The 16,428-nt window shown below is 48.2% G+C and overlaps 1 protein-coding gene across 7 annotated transcripts in view; it reads left to right on the top strand.

Annotated features, from left to right (window-relative positions):
- Tfap4 (transcription factor AP-4) overlaps positions 1-9,340 on the top strand; it is a 14,816-nt gene extending 5,476 nt beyond the window's left edge. For 5 of the 7 annotated variants that reach the window (XM_021184997.2, XM_029470194.1, XM_029470192.1 and 2 more), the window contains exons 2-7: positions 2,434-2,599; positions 2,690-2,788; positions 3,150-3,320; positions 4,905-5,045; positions 6,894-7,049; positions 8,244-9,278. In XM_021184997.2, coding sequence (XP_021040656.1) covers positions 2,525-2,599; positions 2,690-2,788; positions 3,150-3,320; positions 4,905-5,045; positions 6,894-7,049; positions 8,244-8,438 — 837 coding nt within the window. In that variant the 5' untranslated portion in view covers positions 2,434-2,524 and the 3' untranslated portion in view covers positions 8,439-9,278. Of the gene's footprint in view, positions 1-758; positions 819-2,433; positions 2,600-2,689; positions 2,789-3,149; positions 3,321-4,904; positions 5,046-6,893; positions 7,050-8,243 lie in introns of those variants that run through there. The other 2 variants (XM_029470195.1, XM_021184996.2) reach the window with 2 other exon arrangements.
- The last annotated feature ends 7,088 nt before the right edge of the window (positions 9,341-16,428 follow it).

Here is a 16,428-nt window from a genome sequence, read left to right as displayed (position 1 = left end):
GCCTGCCTCTGCCTCCCGAGTGCTGGGATTAAAGGCGTGCGCCACCACCGCCCGGCCCACCCCTGTTTTTTAATATAGTGGTAGTTCTGGGGATCGAATCTAGAACATGCTCAACTGAACTGCAGATTTAGCCCTGGTTATTTAAAAAATATACTCCTGTATTCTGAGGCCTTTTAGATAGGCTCTTGGGGTAGCCTGAGGGTGGCTACAAGGCTTTTGCTTGAGACCCAGTCTTAGGTCAGTTTTACACTTTGGGGCATCACAAGCAGGGCCCAGAGACTGGGTGAGTTGTGGGGGAGACTCTCACAGCAATCCTAGGGTAGGGTAGGGATTATAATCACTGGGTAGCTTGCTCTCTGTTACTTCTCTATGTATGTATGTATGTATGTATGCATGTATGTATGTGTGTAGATGTATATATTTACTTATATTGTTTATATGTATGGGGGTCTATAGAGGCCAGAGAGGGTGTTAATTCCCTGGGGTTATAGTTACAATTAGTTTTGAGCCACCAAACTCAGGTACTCTAGAAGAAGTGGAGGGACTCGTAACGGCTTAGCTATCTCTTCAGCCTTCCCACACTTTATTGAGACAGGGTCTCACTAGCACGTAGGCCAAGCTGACTTTGAATTTGCTGTGTGGTTGAGGATGGTCTTGAACTTGTCTCCCAAGTGCCGATGTTCCTGGCATGTTGCCACCATGCCCATCACCGCATCTTTTTCTTGCTTGTTTTTTGAGACAAGAGTCTTCCTGTGTAGCCCAGCCTGGTCTCAAAACTCATCTAGCTGGCACCAGCCTGCTCAGTGCTGAAACTGCAGGTGTGTGCCCTCGTGTCCGTTCTGTCTCATTTCTGCCCTGACCCTGGGCTGAAGCAGGAAGGCTGGACCTTTCTCCCTACCCTAAGCTCTAATGAAAGGGAGGCCTCATCTCATCTGTCAAGTGGGAGACCTGGCTCTATCCCACTGCTCACACTCCGAGGTCCTGTGAGGATGCATGCCCTGGGGGAGAATGGTCTGGGGTTCTGAGCTTTTGGGCCCTGAATGAAGTGGGAAGGGGATGCTTTGCCTCCAATCCTCCTGCAGCAGCCAACAGAAAACTTGTTCCCAGCTGTCCGACCTTTCTGTTGGGAGAGGAAGCTGAGGCCCTGGAAGGGACAGGGATGAGGTTCTTTAGGGAGCTGAGGCAGGACAGATGGGGTAAGTTGGGTAGGGCTGGATAGGCTTCAGCTGTTTCCAGCTGCTACAGATGTGTTTCCCTCTTGGGCTGCTGTGCAGTCCATTTTCTCTGGGGATAGAGGCTGAGGCCAACTCATGGTGAGAGAGTTAGACCTGCCACCTCCTTGACTTCAGACTCCCACATCAGTGGGATGAGAGGTGTCAGAGGCCTTTTTTTAAATCTCCCCAGACCCAGGGTATGTGCTCCCCTGACTCTAGCCTGGAACAGGTCACCCTGGGAGGGCCCCTCAGGAAGAGGCCAGAGCTGTGGCTTTGGGTGGGGCTGGAGGCCTCTGCCGAGAGCTCCGCATCTGGAAGCCATCAGGCCCTGGGCGGGAGGGGGAGTTGCAGGGGAGGGCTGAGGGGGGCATACCTCCTCCAGGCCACACACAGGCCCACCCCCTTGGGAGCAGTGGCATTGGGCCCTTCCACTGCTGGCTGCTTTCTCCCTTGCCCCACTGGCTAGCTGCTACTTCTGCAGCATGCAGTAGGGTTGTCCACGGCATGCCGGGAGCCTCAGTTCTTTACACGGAGTGAGCTGCCTCTGAGGAGTAGGCCAGGATAAAACAGAACTGTCCCAAGGGGTGGCTGGCCCAGTGTCCCATCTGTGGAGTGAATGCTGCCTGTCTTGTCTTTTGTACACTCTTAGCTCACAGAGGCTGGGATGGTGGTTGGAGACTTCTGGCTGAGACAAACTGTGGTGGTGGGCAGGCGGGAGGGGGCATCTCCTCAGAACTCTAGTGACAATGTATAAGCTACTGAAAGAGGTGGGCCAGATAGACACATCAAGGAACTTCCAAGTGTCCCAAGAACTGTCTCTGGTTGCTGCCCAGGGTCCTCTTGCGTTAGGACCACAGGGATTAGTCATGTAGGATTCTGGGCCTTCCCGGATTGGCTGGCAGTGGAGGCATGCAGAGCTGTGAACCCCTGTGGGTTTTAATAGCTAGACACGGCTAAGAGTCTCTTCTAGAGGAGAGAACTCTAGGAAAGAGGTCAGGGAAAGAAAGCATGGGTTCTAATCACACTACATCCACAGGCAGCTGCTTCAGTCCACTGGGCATCCCGGGCACAGCCCTGTGTCTTCCTTGGGAGTGATCTGCTAGAGTTGGGATGCTGGTTGCAACCAGGCCCTCTGGTGATGAACTATGAGGACAGGGGCCTTCTGGGGGTAAAGTTCAGAAGACCTCTCTCCTGAACCTACTCCTGTTCTCCCTGGCAGCCTAGCCAACATTCCATTGACCCCCGAGACTCAGAGGGACCAGGAAAGGCGGATTCGACGCGAGATTGCCAACAGCAACGAACGGAGGCGCATGCAGAGTATCAACGCGGGCTTCCAGTCCCTCAAGACCCTCATTCCCCACACAGACGGGGAGAAGCTCAGCAAGGTGGCAGGAGCAGGGAGGGCTTCCTGGAGGAGGTGCTGTGCTCTCACACGGAGAGGACCATCAGCCTGATTCTTTCCCTCTTGCCCTCAGGCAGCCATTCTCCAGCAGACAGCAGAATACATCTTCTCTCTTGAGCAGGAGAAGACTAGACTCCTGCAGCAGAACACGCAGCTCAAGCGCTTTATCCAGGTACTGGATGGGGAATCCTCCTAGCAGCGCTTGTCCTTCCCTTTCTGTGTGGGCATTGCCTAAACCATTACCTAAAGCATTGGCTATCAGTCTTATCCTGCCAATGGAACCTACCCACTTCCTGCCCGGGCCTGTTTCTTCATCTCTGAAGTATCGTGGAGTGGGCTCTGGAGGCAGCAGGTGACTGTTCTAGAAAGGAAGGCCATTCTTCCATGCCTGGCATTTGGTTACTGGTGGATTTGCAGAATGGGTTCTCAGATGTGAGTCCACCTGTGTTGGGTGGTTTTGCAGGGCTTTCCATAGAGCCTCTGCATGAGTTATGGGTGTGTCAGCTCACTCACCAATCTCTTGGGTTCCGCAGGAGCTGAGTGGCTCATCCCCGAAGCGGCGGCGGGCGGAAGACAAGGACGAGGGCATTGGCTCACCCGACATCTGGGAGGATGAGAAGGCTGAGGATCTTAGGAGAGAGATGATCGAGCTGCGGCAACAGCTGGACAAGGAGCGCTCCGTGCGGATGATGCTGGAAGAGCAGGTGAAGCAGCGCCCTCTGCTGGCCAGTGTTCTGTGGTCTGTTCCTGCCTTTAGCAAGTATTCACAAGAGTGTCTGTTCCAGGGGCTGGAGAGAGACATGGCCTAGGGTTAAGAGCGCTTGTTGCTCTTGCAGAGGATCTGAGTTCAGTTTAGTTTCCAGCACCCACATGGTTGCAGAGAGCCACACACAGCCCCAGTTCCAGGGACTCTGATGCCATCTTCCACTTCTGACTTCCACAGGCACCCAACATGCACATGGTCATACAGGGAGAACCTCAAATGTACAGACACGCAGATGCAGACACAGACAGACAGACTGACTGACAGACAGATACACACACACAGTACCTGCTCTAATACTAGGCCTAAGAGTAGGTGTTCTGCTCTCCAGTTTGTGTAGGACTGACTAAGAGGGATTAGTCGAGAGTTCATTTGCCCTCTTTCTTTCTCTTTCTCTCTCTCTCTCTTTCTCTCTCTTCCTTTTTCTTTTTCTTTCTTTCTTCCTTTCTTTCTCTCTCTCTCTCTTTTGTTTTTTGAGACAGGGTTTCTCTGTATAACCCTGGCTGTCCTGGAACTCACTTTGTAGATCAGGCTGGCCTCGAACTCAGAAATCCGCCTGCCTCTGCCTCCCGAGTGCTGGGATTAAAGGTGTACGCCACCACGCCCAGCTCTTTCTTTCTTTTCTTCTTTCTTTCTTTCTCTCTCTTCCTCTCTTTCTTTCTCTTTCTTTTCCTCTTTCTTTCTTCCTTTCTTTCTTTCTTTCTTTCTTTCTTTCTTTCTTTCTTTCTTTCTTTCTCTCAAGAGTGGGTTTCTCTATGTAGCCTTGGCTGTCATAGAACTTGCTTTATAGACCAGGCTGGCCTCAGAGTCAAGAGATCTGCCTGCCTATGCCTCCTGAGTGCTGGGATGAGAGGCATGTGCCAGCACACTTGGCCAACAGTTCCTTATTAAAAGCATAAAAATACAACCTAGGGCTGGGGTGTTTAGTTCAGTTACAGAGAGCTTAGCATGTAAGTTCTGGGCTCAACTCCAGGTATACAGACACACACACACACACACACACACACACACATACAGCTGAAATAAGACTCCATAGGAGCTGTGGCACCAGGAGGGGTTTGACCTGGTTCCCCAGGTTCCCCAAGTTGTTCTTCATGGCTTCTATAAGGAAACCAGCTAGTCAGTCAGAAGGGAAAGGGTTGCCGGGCGTGGTGGCGCACGCCTCGGGAGGCAGAGGCAGGCGGATTTCTGAGTTCGAGGCCATCCTGGTCTACANTTTCTGAGTTCGAGGCCATCCTGGTCTACAAAGTGAGTTCCAGGACAGCCAGGGCTACACAGAGAAACCCTGTCTCGAAAAACCAAAAAAAAAAAAAAAAAAGAAGGGAAAGGGTTTTTTGTTTGTTTGTTTGTATTGGAAACAGTAGAGACAAGTTTAGAGGTGAGGAGTGGAGAGTCTTCCGTCTGCCCTGAAGGGGGCGCTCTCTGTCAGGGTTTTAGGTTTAGGATTGCCCTGTGGTGTTAGTGCAGCTGGTGGAGCAGGTGTGGCCTTGCCCCACCTCTCAGCACTGTGCTATCCCACCTGCAGGTGCGCTCCCTCGAGGCCCACATGTACCCGGAAAAACTCAAGGTGATTGCCCAGCAGGTGCAGCTGCAGCAGCAGCAGGAGCAGGTGCGGCTGCTGCACCAGGAGAAGCTAGAGCGGGAACAGCAGCACCTACGAACCCAGGTGAGCAGGGACTCCAGAAGGCAGGGGGGCCCCCCGAGAGCTGTCTCGGGGTTCTCAGAATCTGTAGGTGGGTCTCAGACTATGTAGGTACAAACAGCAGGCATGCTGCATTTTAGCTGTCTGAGAGCACTGGAACATAGGCCAGAATCCTCACGGCAGTCAGTCCTGTTTTATTGCTGTGGAAAATAAGGTAGAGAAAGGTGAGGTAATCCGCTGGAGCAGGAATTTGAACCCTCTCTGTCTTAATCCAGGATCTGTGGTCCCTCCTCCTCTTCCTCTTCCTCTTCCTTTTCTTTTTTTTTTCCTTTTTGCTGGTGCTGACTGAGCCCAGGGTATGTCTGGTACGCATGCTACCACTGAGTGCATCCCAGGCTCACACTCTGCACTGTTTTCTGTTTTTTTTTTTGGTTGTTATTGTTGTTTGTTTGTTTTTTGTTTTTGAGTCAGATCTCACTATTTAGACCAGGCTACCCTTGAACTCCCAGAGCTCTGTCAGCTGCCTCCAGAGTGCTGGGGTTAACGGTGTGTGCCACCATCGTGCCCAGCCAGAGTCTCTACTCTTGAGCAGTCATTTATCAGGTTCTAATGTGCTTCTTGAGCCACAAGCAAAAGGGCCAGAGGATCGGGAGGAATGGAAGCCGCTCACTGCACTTCCTTCCATTCCTGGTGTTGGAGGGGTTGGTGGGGTTGTTGTGACTCGCTTGGTCCTTTCTACTCGCCAGCATTTTATAAGTGTCAGAAGCACCTGAAGCAGCCAGGTTATAAAGAGAGAAGGGGAATTTGGCTCAAATTTCAAAGACTTCAGATTGTGCATGATTGGTGAAGTGATAGATCATGGCAGGAACAAAATTACTCACTTCATGACTTGGAAACTAAAGAGAGAAAAAGACAAAAGCTGGCTTCTTACTGATCTCTTGGAAAATGTGCCAGCCCACTAACCTAAAGGACTTCTACCTGGCCCCATTATTATAGTTACAATAATAATTATTATTATTGGTTTTCTTTTTTGAGTCAGGGTTTCTTTTGCAACCCTGACTGTCCTGGAACTCACTCTGTAGACCATGCTGGCCTCGAACTCACAGAGATCCCCCTGCCTCTGCCCCCCAAGTACTGGGACTAAAGTTGTACACCACCACTGCCCTGCACTAGACTCCATTATTATTTTTTGTCTTTTTTTTGGTTTTTCGAGACAGGGTTTCTCTATGTAGCCCTGGCTGTCCTGGAACTCACTTTGTAGACCAGGCTGGCCTTGAACTCAGAAATCCGCCTGCCTCTGCTTCCTGAGTGCTGGGATTAAAGGCGTGCTCCACCACGCCTGGCTTTTTATAAATGTGTCTTTTTTTTTTTTTTTTTTTTTGTATTTTTTTTTTTGTCTTAAGAGAGGGCCTTGTGGGCTGGAAAGATGACTCAGCGGTTAAGAGCACTGACTGCTCTTCCAGGGGTCCTCAGTTCAATTTCCAGCAACCACATGATGGCTCACGACCATCTGTAATAGGAATCCGATGCCCTTTTTTGGTGTGCCTGAAGACAGAGTGTGCTCACAATCATTAAATAAATAAATAAATCTAATTTTTAAAAAAAGGGTACACAGAGACATACAAGCAGCATACATACCCTTGTGGGCCTTGAACTTGTCCTCCTCCTGCCCGACCTTCTGACAGCCATGATGAGCTATGTACCACTAGCCTCAGCACAGGTTTCTGTCTTCTAATACTGCCGTACTGGAGACCGAGCCTTTGTTACATGGACCTGGGGGCGGGCATTTAAAATCCAAGCTAGCAGATACCCTGTGAGTAAGGAAATTTGGTGGGCTGGAACCTGTGGGGAAACAGGACTTCTGTTTTGCAGCTCCTGCCTCCTCCAGCCCCCACCCACCACCCCACAGTGATCGTGCCTGCACCAGCCCCGCCTTCCTCCCACCACATCAATGTTGTCACCATGGGTCCCTCCTCAGTCATCAACTCTGTCTCTACATCCCGGCAAAATCTGGACACCATCGTGCAGGTGTGTGGGCTCGGGGAAGGGGCTTGTGGGAACTGACTCTTGAGGCCATGTTCCTTCTTGGAGATCAGGAAGTAGGATGTGGATCAAGAGCAAGATGGAGCTTCTGTAGGAGGAGAAAAGATCTGGACGACTGGATAGGTCCTCTTCCTTGTGCCTGACTTAAAAAGACACTCCTTTTTTAACATGACACTGTGTGTGTGTGCATGCGCATGTGTGCGTGTGTTCCTGCCTGTCTATCTGAACTGTGGAACGTATTGGTGACCAGAGGACAGCTTGGCGGAACAAGTTCTCTACCATGTTGGACTGGAAAGGTCAGAAGGCTTATAAACTCCGGTTTATAAGGCCTGGTGGCCAGTGCCTTCACCCACTGAACCATGTTGCTGGTCCTGGGAAGTTTTGTTCTTAGATCCTCCTGGTGATCAGTCTTAGTTCAGCCTGTGAGCTGGTCCTGTGATATGTGCAGGGGTGTGTGCATGTTTATGTGTAGGTGCACACGCAGGTAGAAGCCAGATGTCAACTCTAGAGTATAATATATATGATGTTCCCATCATAATGTTCTCATTATGAATGTTTATATCATTGGCCCCCAAATGTCTTTGTCTCTCTCTCTGTTTGTTGTTGGTTTTAGTTTCTATATTTATTTTATAATTTTGAGATACTTGTGTCCAAGGAGAAGTTACTCTATTTTGCTAAGAAAGTGGGGCTGGGGAACCAAAAAACCAAGAGTCAGGAACTGGTCCCTGGAACTTGCTCTTCACCAGTTAGGTAGGCTGGCTGGCTAATGAGGCCTAGGCTCTTTCTGACTCTACCCTTACCTCAGGTTACAGCTTCATGCACTATGGGTGACTTTACTGAGTGCTGGAGACTGAACCCAACCAAGTCCTTGAGTTAGAAAGGTGGAAAGATCAGCTCCCAGAACTTTGATTGCACACATGCCCAGAAACTTAGCTAATACAGCAAATAGCAAAGACCTTGACTAAGTAGACTTAACAACATATCAGCGGGCGTGTCATGTGCTCACCCAGGGCTTTGGCCCCTCATCGGAACAGAAGGGTCTTCTCTTTCTAAATTCGCCCCCTGCTTTGCTTTGCTTAGTTTATTTTGGTACTGTTCTGGAATATGTGTTTTTTGGGCAGAAAGTAGCTGGCCCAGTCTCCCTAGCTCAGTCTCCTCAACATGTCTCTTTCTGTGCAGGCCATCCAGCACATTGAGGGCACCCAGGACAAACAGGAGCTGGAAGAGGAACAGAGGCGAGCAGTTATCGTGAAGTCTGTCCGCAGCTGCCCAGAGGCCCACACCTCTGATACCGCCTCGGACTCTGAGGCCTCGGACAGCGACGCCATGGACCAGAGCCGGGAGGAGCCTTTGGGGGACGGGGAGCTTCCCTGACCACCCCCAGCCCTCCTCTCCCTCCTGGGGGCTAGAGGGGGCCGGGGCAACAACAGGGAGAAACATGGGTGAATGAGAAATTTTTACAAAATTATGATGTCATTTGGGTCTCTTTTATGACCTCCTTTTCAATACTGTAAGTCGACCTTTGATCGAAGCCACCGGAGCCCAGGTCCCGGGGTTGTGGTGGTATATAGCACGCGTGGGAGCATCGGGACTCCAGGGCTGGGCCTCGGCCCTGGGGCCGGGGAAGCTGACACTGAGGTGCCTAGCCTCTCTTGCCAAAAAGCTTTTTTATTTTTGTTTTGTTTTTGTTTTTTCCTTCCATTTAAATGTGTTTTTAAAAACAGGGAAAATCAAACAAAACCCCAAGGTATTTGCTCCCGCCCCAGAGCCAGCCCGAGGCTGTCATTAGTTCCTCACCCCTTCCCTCTGTCGGGTTATCTTTTTCTCTTTTAAGCACTTACATGGGTTGGGGTCAGGCTGGGTTGGGGCTTTCTGGGGACCCGGGGGATGGGGGATCCGGTGATTGACATTGCTTCTCAGTTGGGGTTTGCTGCTGCCATTGTCCCCTCCCACTCCCCACCTCAGCACCAGAATTGGCCAATCTCCGCCTCCACCTCCCACCTTCCCCTCCAGGGTTCCTGTTATTGACCCCAAAAATGTCTTTGTCTCTCTTTTTGTTTTGTTTGTTGTTGGTTTTATTTTGGTTTTGGTTTCTGTATTTTTTTAATTTTAATTTTTCTTTTTTTTTTTCTTTTCTTTTCTACAATTTTGAGGTCTTTGTGTCCAAGGAGAAGCTATTATATTTTGTTAAGAAAATGGGGGTAGGGAACAAAATACCAAGAGGCCATTGTGCCTTTGTAAAGAAACAAAATAAAGTTTGTACTTGGTTTTTTAGATGCTGTAGTTATTGAGGATGTGCTGTTTTGGGATTCTGGCCTGGGACAGTTGGCCTAGATTAAGGGGTATTTTTTCAGACTTCAAAATCCAGAGAGGACTGTGTGCACACGGTGGCACCTCTGAATTGTGTGTGAAGTTGCAATGAGGAGATCTGCACAGCCTGTGGGCTGCCCTGGAAGATTCTGCAACAGTGGCGTGTGTGCTGGGGCTGAAGGGAGTGCCTCCAGTTTCTGTTTGAAGACACCATGGGAGGGAAGGGTCAAGCATGCCACATGTTTAACTCCTTGATAGAGAGCACAGATGCTCACAGGTTCTGGTAGACTGATGAGCCTGTGGGAGCCTGTGCTCTTCCCCCAGGTTACAAATCCCCCTAGAAATTTGTGAGTTGTTTCCTGTTTCCAAAACTGTTGGATGGTACCAACAACCCAGCGTGCTATGAATAACTGACCTTAACAGCAATGGACAGTCGAGGATAGCTGTTGCCCTCAAGTTTGTACTCCATGCACCCATTTGTTATGGTTCTTAGCCCACACACAGCTGAATTAATTCAGACCTGGCTTTAGAGCAGTACGCAGCAGTTAAGCTGTGGAGGTGACTATGGGTTCAGATAAAACACTCCAGGAAAGTGCTTAGTGAACTCAGCCCTTGTTCCTAATGGAGGCTGAGAGTGTACGCAGATCTCAGCAAACACTGACCCTGGGGAGCCTGGCTTTGTTATGCCGTGGCATGACACACAGAATAACTATGTGGAGCTGGTTAAAAGATGGTGTTACTTGGGCTGGGTCTGGAGGAGTCTCTGCATTTGGAAAGGGGACATCTCCATGAAATGCCTGTAAGTACTCAGGCTTGGTCTTTGGCCATGGCAGCCAGTGCTCAGCTCAACCAGACACTCACTTCCTCTGAACCTGTTTCCTTTTCTGGAAATTGTAAGTTCTGTTAGTTCAAGCAGCAGAGAGTCCATCATGTTTCTTATTCTTCCTTCACTAGAGCTCACTTTATACGACATGGCCCACATCTCAGATGCTCAGGCTGTATGGGACGGAGGTCAGAGCAGAAAAGCCAGTTTCCATTTCCAGCCCGCGCCTGCACATGCACTCAGTAAAATGGTGGGAACGATCTTAAACATTAGAAGTCTGCAAGGCATACAATTTGTCATTTTATTGCTGCACCTGATCCATTTACAATGTTGATAAGCTCATTCAATTTGAAAATATCTCAGGAGCTGAAGAAATGGCTCAGCGGTTAGGAGCACTGACTGAGTTCAATTGCCAGCTGGAGTTGAAGGGAGTGCCTCATGTGGTGGCTCACAGCCATCTGTAATGAATCTGGTGTGTCTGAAGACAGCTACAGTGTACTCATATAAATAAAATAATTCTTTTTTTAAAAAAAGAAAATATCTCCACAACTTCCAAACGAGCTGCTTGTCACAAAGCAATCACTTTTCATGACTCTTCCTCCCTAACCCATGTCATCCCATGTAGCCACCAATCTCACGTTAGTATTCAAAACAAAATAGTGGGGGGCAGGCAAAATGACTTGAAGGTGATGGTGCCTCCTATCACCATCTACCTGAGTTTGATGCAGGACCCACATGGTAGGAGGAGAGAATTGACTCCTGGGAGTGGTCCTCTGACCTCCACGTGTGTACTGTGGCACACTGGAAAATTCCAGCAGCACTCAGGAGGCAGGTGGTTTGGGTAAGCATGGTAGGGATTTCAAGGTTGGGCAGGACTACTCAGTGAGATCCTGAGCTCAAAACAAACAAAAAACCCAAACCAAACCAAACCAAACCAAACAACCAAACAAACAACCCCAAAACAAAAAACTCCCCAAAGCAAAGAAGAACCCGCACAAAACAGTTTGAGATTGCATTCACTGAAACTCACACTTGATTGTGTGTAGTTCTGGTTTTATTGAGTAGCAACCTTCTCAGTGTTCCCCCAGCTTCTGTTGTTTCCCTGGTATGTTTCTGTTATAGTTCTGGTTTTTGCAGAATGTTATGTAAATAGTCATACAATGTGTAGCCATTTGAGTATTATATCTTTAGGCAGTTTATGCGTAATCTTCCTTAGGTGTGAGGTGGTCGACAGGACTAGCTCCAATGCAACTTCCGAGAGCATCAACAGAGGGAGCTATGGGCCTAAGCTGTTTCTGGCGGGACCGAGGCTCTGCCTCCTTCCGGTCTCTGCTCTTGTCCCATGGTCCAGAGGCCGGGCTTGGGGTGGAGCCAAGGAAAATATTCCTTCTCAGGAAAATCGCTGGCGTCCAGCGGTGGTAGGCGGTCTCTTGAGAAGGCTGTGGAAACCCTTGGCGCGTTCCCGCCCCTTCCGGGTTTAGCCACGCCTTCTTAGCGTGCACACCTCTCGGCGCTTCGGGGCGTCTGGTGGAGTTCCCGCCCATAGGCGCGTCCGGCCCCGCCCACAGGCTGCGGAGCTCGAGCTCCGGGTGCCGGCGGTTCTAGGTCACTTTTCGTCGGTCTGTTGGTCGTGCCGGGACGCCTCAGCACGTGGGACTTTACAGTGTTCCAGAGGACGCCATAAAACAGCCGAAAAATAGGTGACATTTACGTACTGCACTTACTTATGTCTGGAACTTTGTCACCTCAGGGCGTATGCTGGGTACCTTAGGCTCCTTCATTGTTCCTGCTGAGCCCCAAGCCACGCGCTGCTGATGCAGGCAGAGCGAAAGATGGGAATAAGTTTGCAGTATATTCTTATGTGCAGGGACGATGGACCTGTATTTTTTTGTGTCGGGCTAGACTATTAGGCAAGTCATACCGCTGTCCGTTTCCACTTAAAAAAGAAAATCTGTTTATACTTTTTTTTTTTTTGGTTTTTCGAGACAGGGTTTCTCTGTATAGCCCTGGCTGTCCTGGAGCTCACTTTGTAGACCAGGCTGGACTCGAACTCAGAAATCCGCCTGCCTCTGCCTCCCAAGTGCTGGGATTAAAGGCGTGCGCCACCACGCCCGGCTGTTTATACTTTTTAATTTCACTTTTAGGTTTCATTATGTAGTTTTTAGAGATTTGCTTATTTTTATTCTCTGTGTATGAGTTTGCCTACATGTATGAGCATGTGCATGTGTGGTGCCTGCAGTCCAGAAGAGGGCGTTGGGTCCCTTGGAATTGAAGGTTTTAAGATAGTTGTGAGCCCTCGTTGGGTGCTGAGAACTGAACTGTGCCTAGACCTCTGCTCTTAATTGCTGAACGACCCCTGCAGCTCCTGTTTTATCTTTTTTGTTTGTGAGTTTATTATATGTGTACACACCTATAGTCTGAACACTTAGGTGGAAGCAGAAGGGTCAGGAGTTAAAATGCTATCCTCAGCCATATCTAAGTTTCAGACCAGCATGGAATACATGAGACCCTGTGCTAAGAAATCAAATGAAATAAGATAAATGTTTCTCTATCAATCAATCATTTTTGATCAATCAATCAATCTCTCTTTGTAGCTCTGGCTATCTTGGAACTCACTCTGTAGAACAGAAACCTCTAACTCAGTCCACCTGTCTCTGCCTGCTGAAGGCTGGGATTAAAGATATGTGCCACTCCCCCCTGGTGAGTGTTACTTTGTTTTAATAAAACCCAGTTAATCAAATGAAGTTGATTAAATCCAGTTTTTGTACAAATGCATTCATTGTGCAGATCTGGAGTCAGTTCTATCCTTCTGTGTGGTCCTGGGAATGGAACCCCAGATTGGAACCCAGATCGTCAGGCTTGCCAGCAGGCGCTTTTACCCACTGAGATGTCTTACTAGCCCTGATGGAATTTTTTTTTTTTGATTTTTAATATTTTTATTACATATTTTCCTCAATTACATTTCCAATGCTATCCCAAAAGTCCCCCATAGCCTGATGGAATTTTTAAAAAACAATCTTAATAGTGTGTTTGTGTCTTTGTACATGAGTGGAGGACCTGAAGAGGCCAGAGGAGGGAGTCAGATCCCCGTGAGCTAGAGCTACAGGCTGTTGTGAACTGCCTACCAAGATTGTTGGGAACCAAGCTCTGTCCTCCAGAAGAGCAGAGACATTTAATCGCTGAGCCATTTCTTCAGTGCCCTGTTTTATTTAATTGAGTTTTTTGGAGAAAGGGTCATTCATACATTTCAGGCTGGCCTTGGCTCCCCGTATTACTGAGGGTAACTTTAGTTACTTACTGTGACTTCCTGGTCCTCCTCTGTACCCAAGCGTTGGGATTGCAGGGGGTTCCAGTGCGTCATGCATATGCATCAGCAGTATGTTAAGTAGTTTTTTTCATGAACCAGACATATTGAAGAAATATGGTTAAAGAGGTCCCAGCTGAGGCAGTGCTGGGTTTCTTTCTTTCTTTCTTTCTTTCTTTTTTTTTTTTTTAAGATTTATTTATTTATTATATGTAAGTACACTGTAGCTGTCTTTAGACACTCCAGAAGAGGGCATCAGATCTCGTTATGGATGGTTGTGAGTCACCATGTGGTTGCTGGGATTTGAACTCTGGACCTTCGGAAGAGCAGTCGGTGCTCTTACTCACTGAGCCATCTCACCAGCCCTGTGCTGGGTTTCTTGGTGCAGGGGTGAGTAGGGGAGGCAGGAAGGACAGGGAGCTTTCATCTGACCACAGCCTCTAAGCTTCAAGAGGTTGGGGGCCAGACTGCAGGCTAGGCCTGTGTCATCCAACTTTTGGCTCTCCTCCATCACCACAGAAAACCTTGTGAGCCAGCAATTCCCAAAGAGGGAAACCAAAGAATCATTTAGTAATAAATCTGTCTTCCCAAAGGCCCCAGTGGTATCAGCCAAGAGTTTTCCATTCAGCTTTGTGGGTTTGATCAAACTTTTTGGTCACAAAGACATATTGAACACTCAGATATGTCAGTATCTAAATACCCTTAGCTCTCAGAGCCTAGGCTTGCTCCACAAACCCAGGAAAGTGAGTCTTAGAACAGTCCCAGCTAAATGTCCCAGCAACTCCAGAGCACACCCTCTTGTCCTTAAATAGCTCCGCCATGTTCACTATCCTAAACTTTGCTTGAACACTCTATGGTGGGCATGGTTACTGAGGTGCAGCTGTGTGCCTATCCTGCTGTTTCTTAGCCTGTCCTGGCCAAACAACAAGCAGCCAGACTGGCCATGTACCTGCCTGCCAGCACCAGTTAATGCTTTGTATGAGTATTCCATAATTTATTTATCCATTTATCTAGAGATGGACATCTAGATTGTTTCTAATTTATAGCTATTGTAATTTCATTTTTTAAAGACCCTGCCCCTTAACTGGATTGGGTCAGTTTTCCATCTTACCCATGAGTATGTGACAATTCAGATTTGTCTTGTGCTTGGTTGATGACCTCTTTGGTGGTCGTTTGAGATCAGGGCTGGTTATTCTTGGTCCCTGGTTCCCTCATTGGTCCTATTTTGAGTCTCTGTTAGGAGCAGTACTTTCTCGCTTCTTGGGAAATGTATTCTTTTTGCTCTAAGAGTGTTGTGAAGGATCATTGCGTCACACCTTGTTGCCTTTATGATGATTCTCGAGAAAATTCTTGCTGAGTCTCAATAACAGAAATAATTTCATTTCTTCTGAGCATGTGTTCTTAGTTTAAGGAAACTGAATTGGGCATGTGGTTAATAAGTTATGCATGTGTTAGGTCTTAAATATATAGTCTTTTTTTTCCCCTCCTAGACTTTCCTTTTGTGTCTCTTCCTGTTTCTCTTCTGCTGTTTGTTGCATTCTTACTATATTTAATGAATTATTAGCAACTACGTTTATGCTTTTCTGGCATAGTATGACACATTTTTTTTAAGATTTATTTATTTATTTATTATATGTAAGTACATAGTAGCTGTCTTCAGACACACCAGAAGAGGGCATCAGATCTCATTACAGATGGTTGTGAGCCACCATGTGGTTGCTGGGATTTGAACTCAGGACCTCTGGAAGAGCAGTCAATGCTCTCTACTGAGCCATCTCTCCAGCCCATTATGGCACTTTTATTATGTGCCCTTTGTACCATGGTTTGGGCAGAATAAGAGAGTAACACCTGAGCTGCATCAGATGTTTGAAGAATCATCTGGTGGTAGAGGAGGGGTCCTTGCCATGACCTTGGTCTCTTCAGCAGTGACTATTGGCCCCCGGCCAGTGTGTAGAGCACATGGAGATCATCACGCAGCCTCTTGGAGCCAGTCATCTGACCATGCTGTCCTTAGTATCAGATGTTGGTCCTGGCTCCACCCTGTCCCCCCAAGCTCATCCTACTGCCCCCCACCCCAGCCCGTGTCTCTGCTTCCCTCAGTGCTGGTGAGTGTGTGATATTTGTCTTTTTCACATGGAGTTCTGCTTGCCTCCTTGTCCTTTAATCTTGGAGGTGGGGTCAGCCTCCATTCCTGCCTTATCCCTTCTATTTGCTACCCTGCTGAATCGCAGGTTTCTTCTCTTGATTGACAAGAACACGTGCTGTGCGAAAGAAGAGGGTGGGGCTGGGGGCTGCAGGCAAAACTGGCATTAAATCTGGCAACTGTGCAAAGGAATGAACTTCTCAAATTGGCTCTCCTTCCATCACACCCCTGATCTTGAAAAAGGAACCAGAAGTGACAGCTGCACCATTTCCTGAATTAGGTGGCCTGAATCAAGGCTGACTCCAGGGAGCAGCCTATCTGGGTGAGCATTCTCATGATAAGCAGACAACAGGCAAGTGTTTGGAGAAGTTTGTGTGTGCTTTTCTTCAAAGAACAGAGGTTGTCCTCAACAAGTTGCCCCTGTTACCTTCTGTCCTGTGGGAGTTGAATATACTGCTCTGTGGCTGCATACAGAATTGAAAAAAATGTGCTCTTCTTTTGTAAGAAAAGGCAATGCCATTGAGGCTGGGTGGGTAGGGTGGATTCTTTGCCACCAGGGGAATGGGCCTGTGCTTTTTCTGTAAGATGCTGAGATGGCAGGTGGGAAGGGGAGCTGCAGTGTGGGCTGATTTGAAGTTCTCATGTATTGACAGTGGGCCATTTTTCTCTAATATTAAGCATCTCATCACAGAGATTCAAATCGACTATGTGAATATGGCAGAGACTTTGGAAGTTCGCATCTTGGGTGGGAATTTGAATTCTTCTTCTTTTTTTTTTTTTTTTT

The sequence above is a fragment of the Mus caroli genome, chromosome 16 (genome assembly GCF_900094665.2).
Source record: "Mus caroli chromosome 16, CAROLI_EIJ_v1.1, whole genome shotgun sequence".
In the NCBI taxonomy this organism is placed as follows: domain Eukaryota; kingdom Metazoa; phylum Chordata; class Mammalia; order Rodentia; family Muridae; genus Mus; species Mus caroli.
This window is presented reverse-complemented; position numbering and strand designations above follow the sequence as displayed.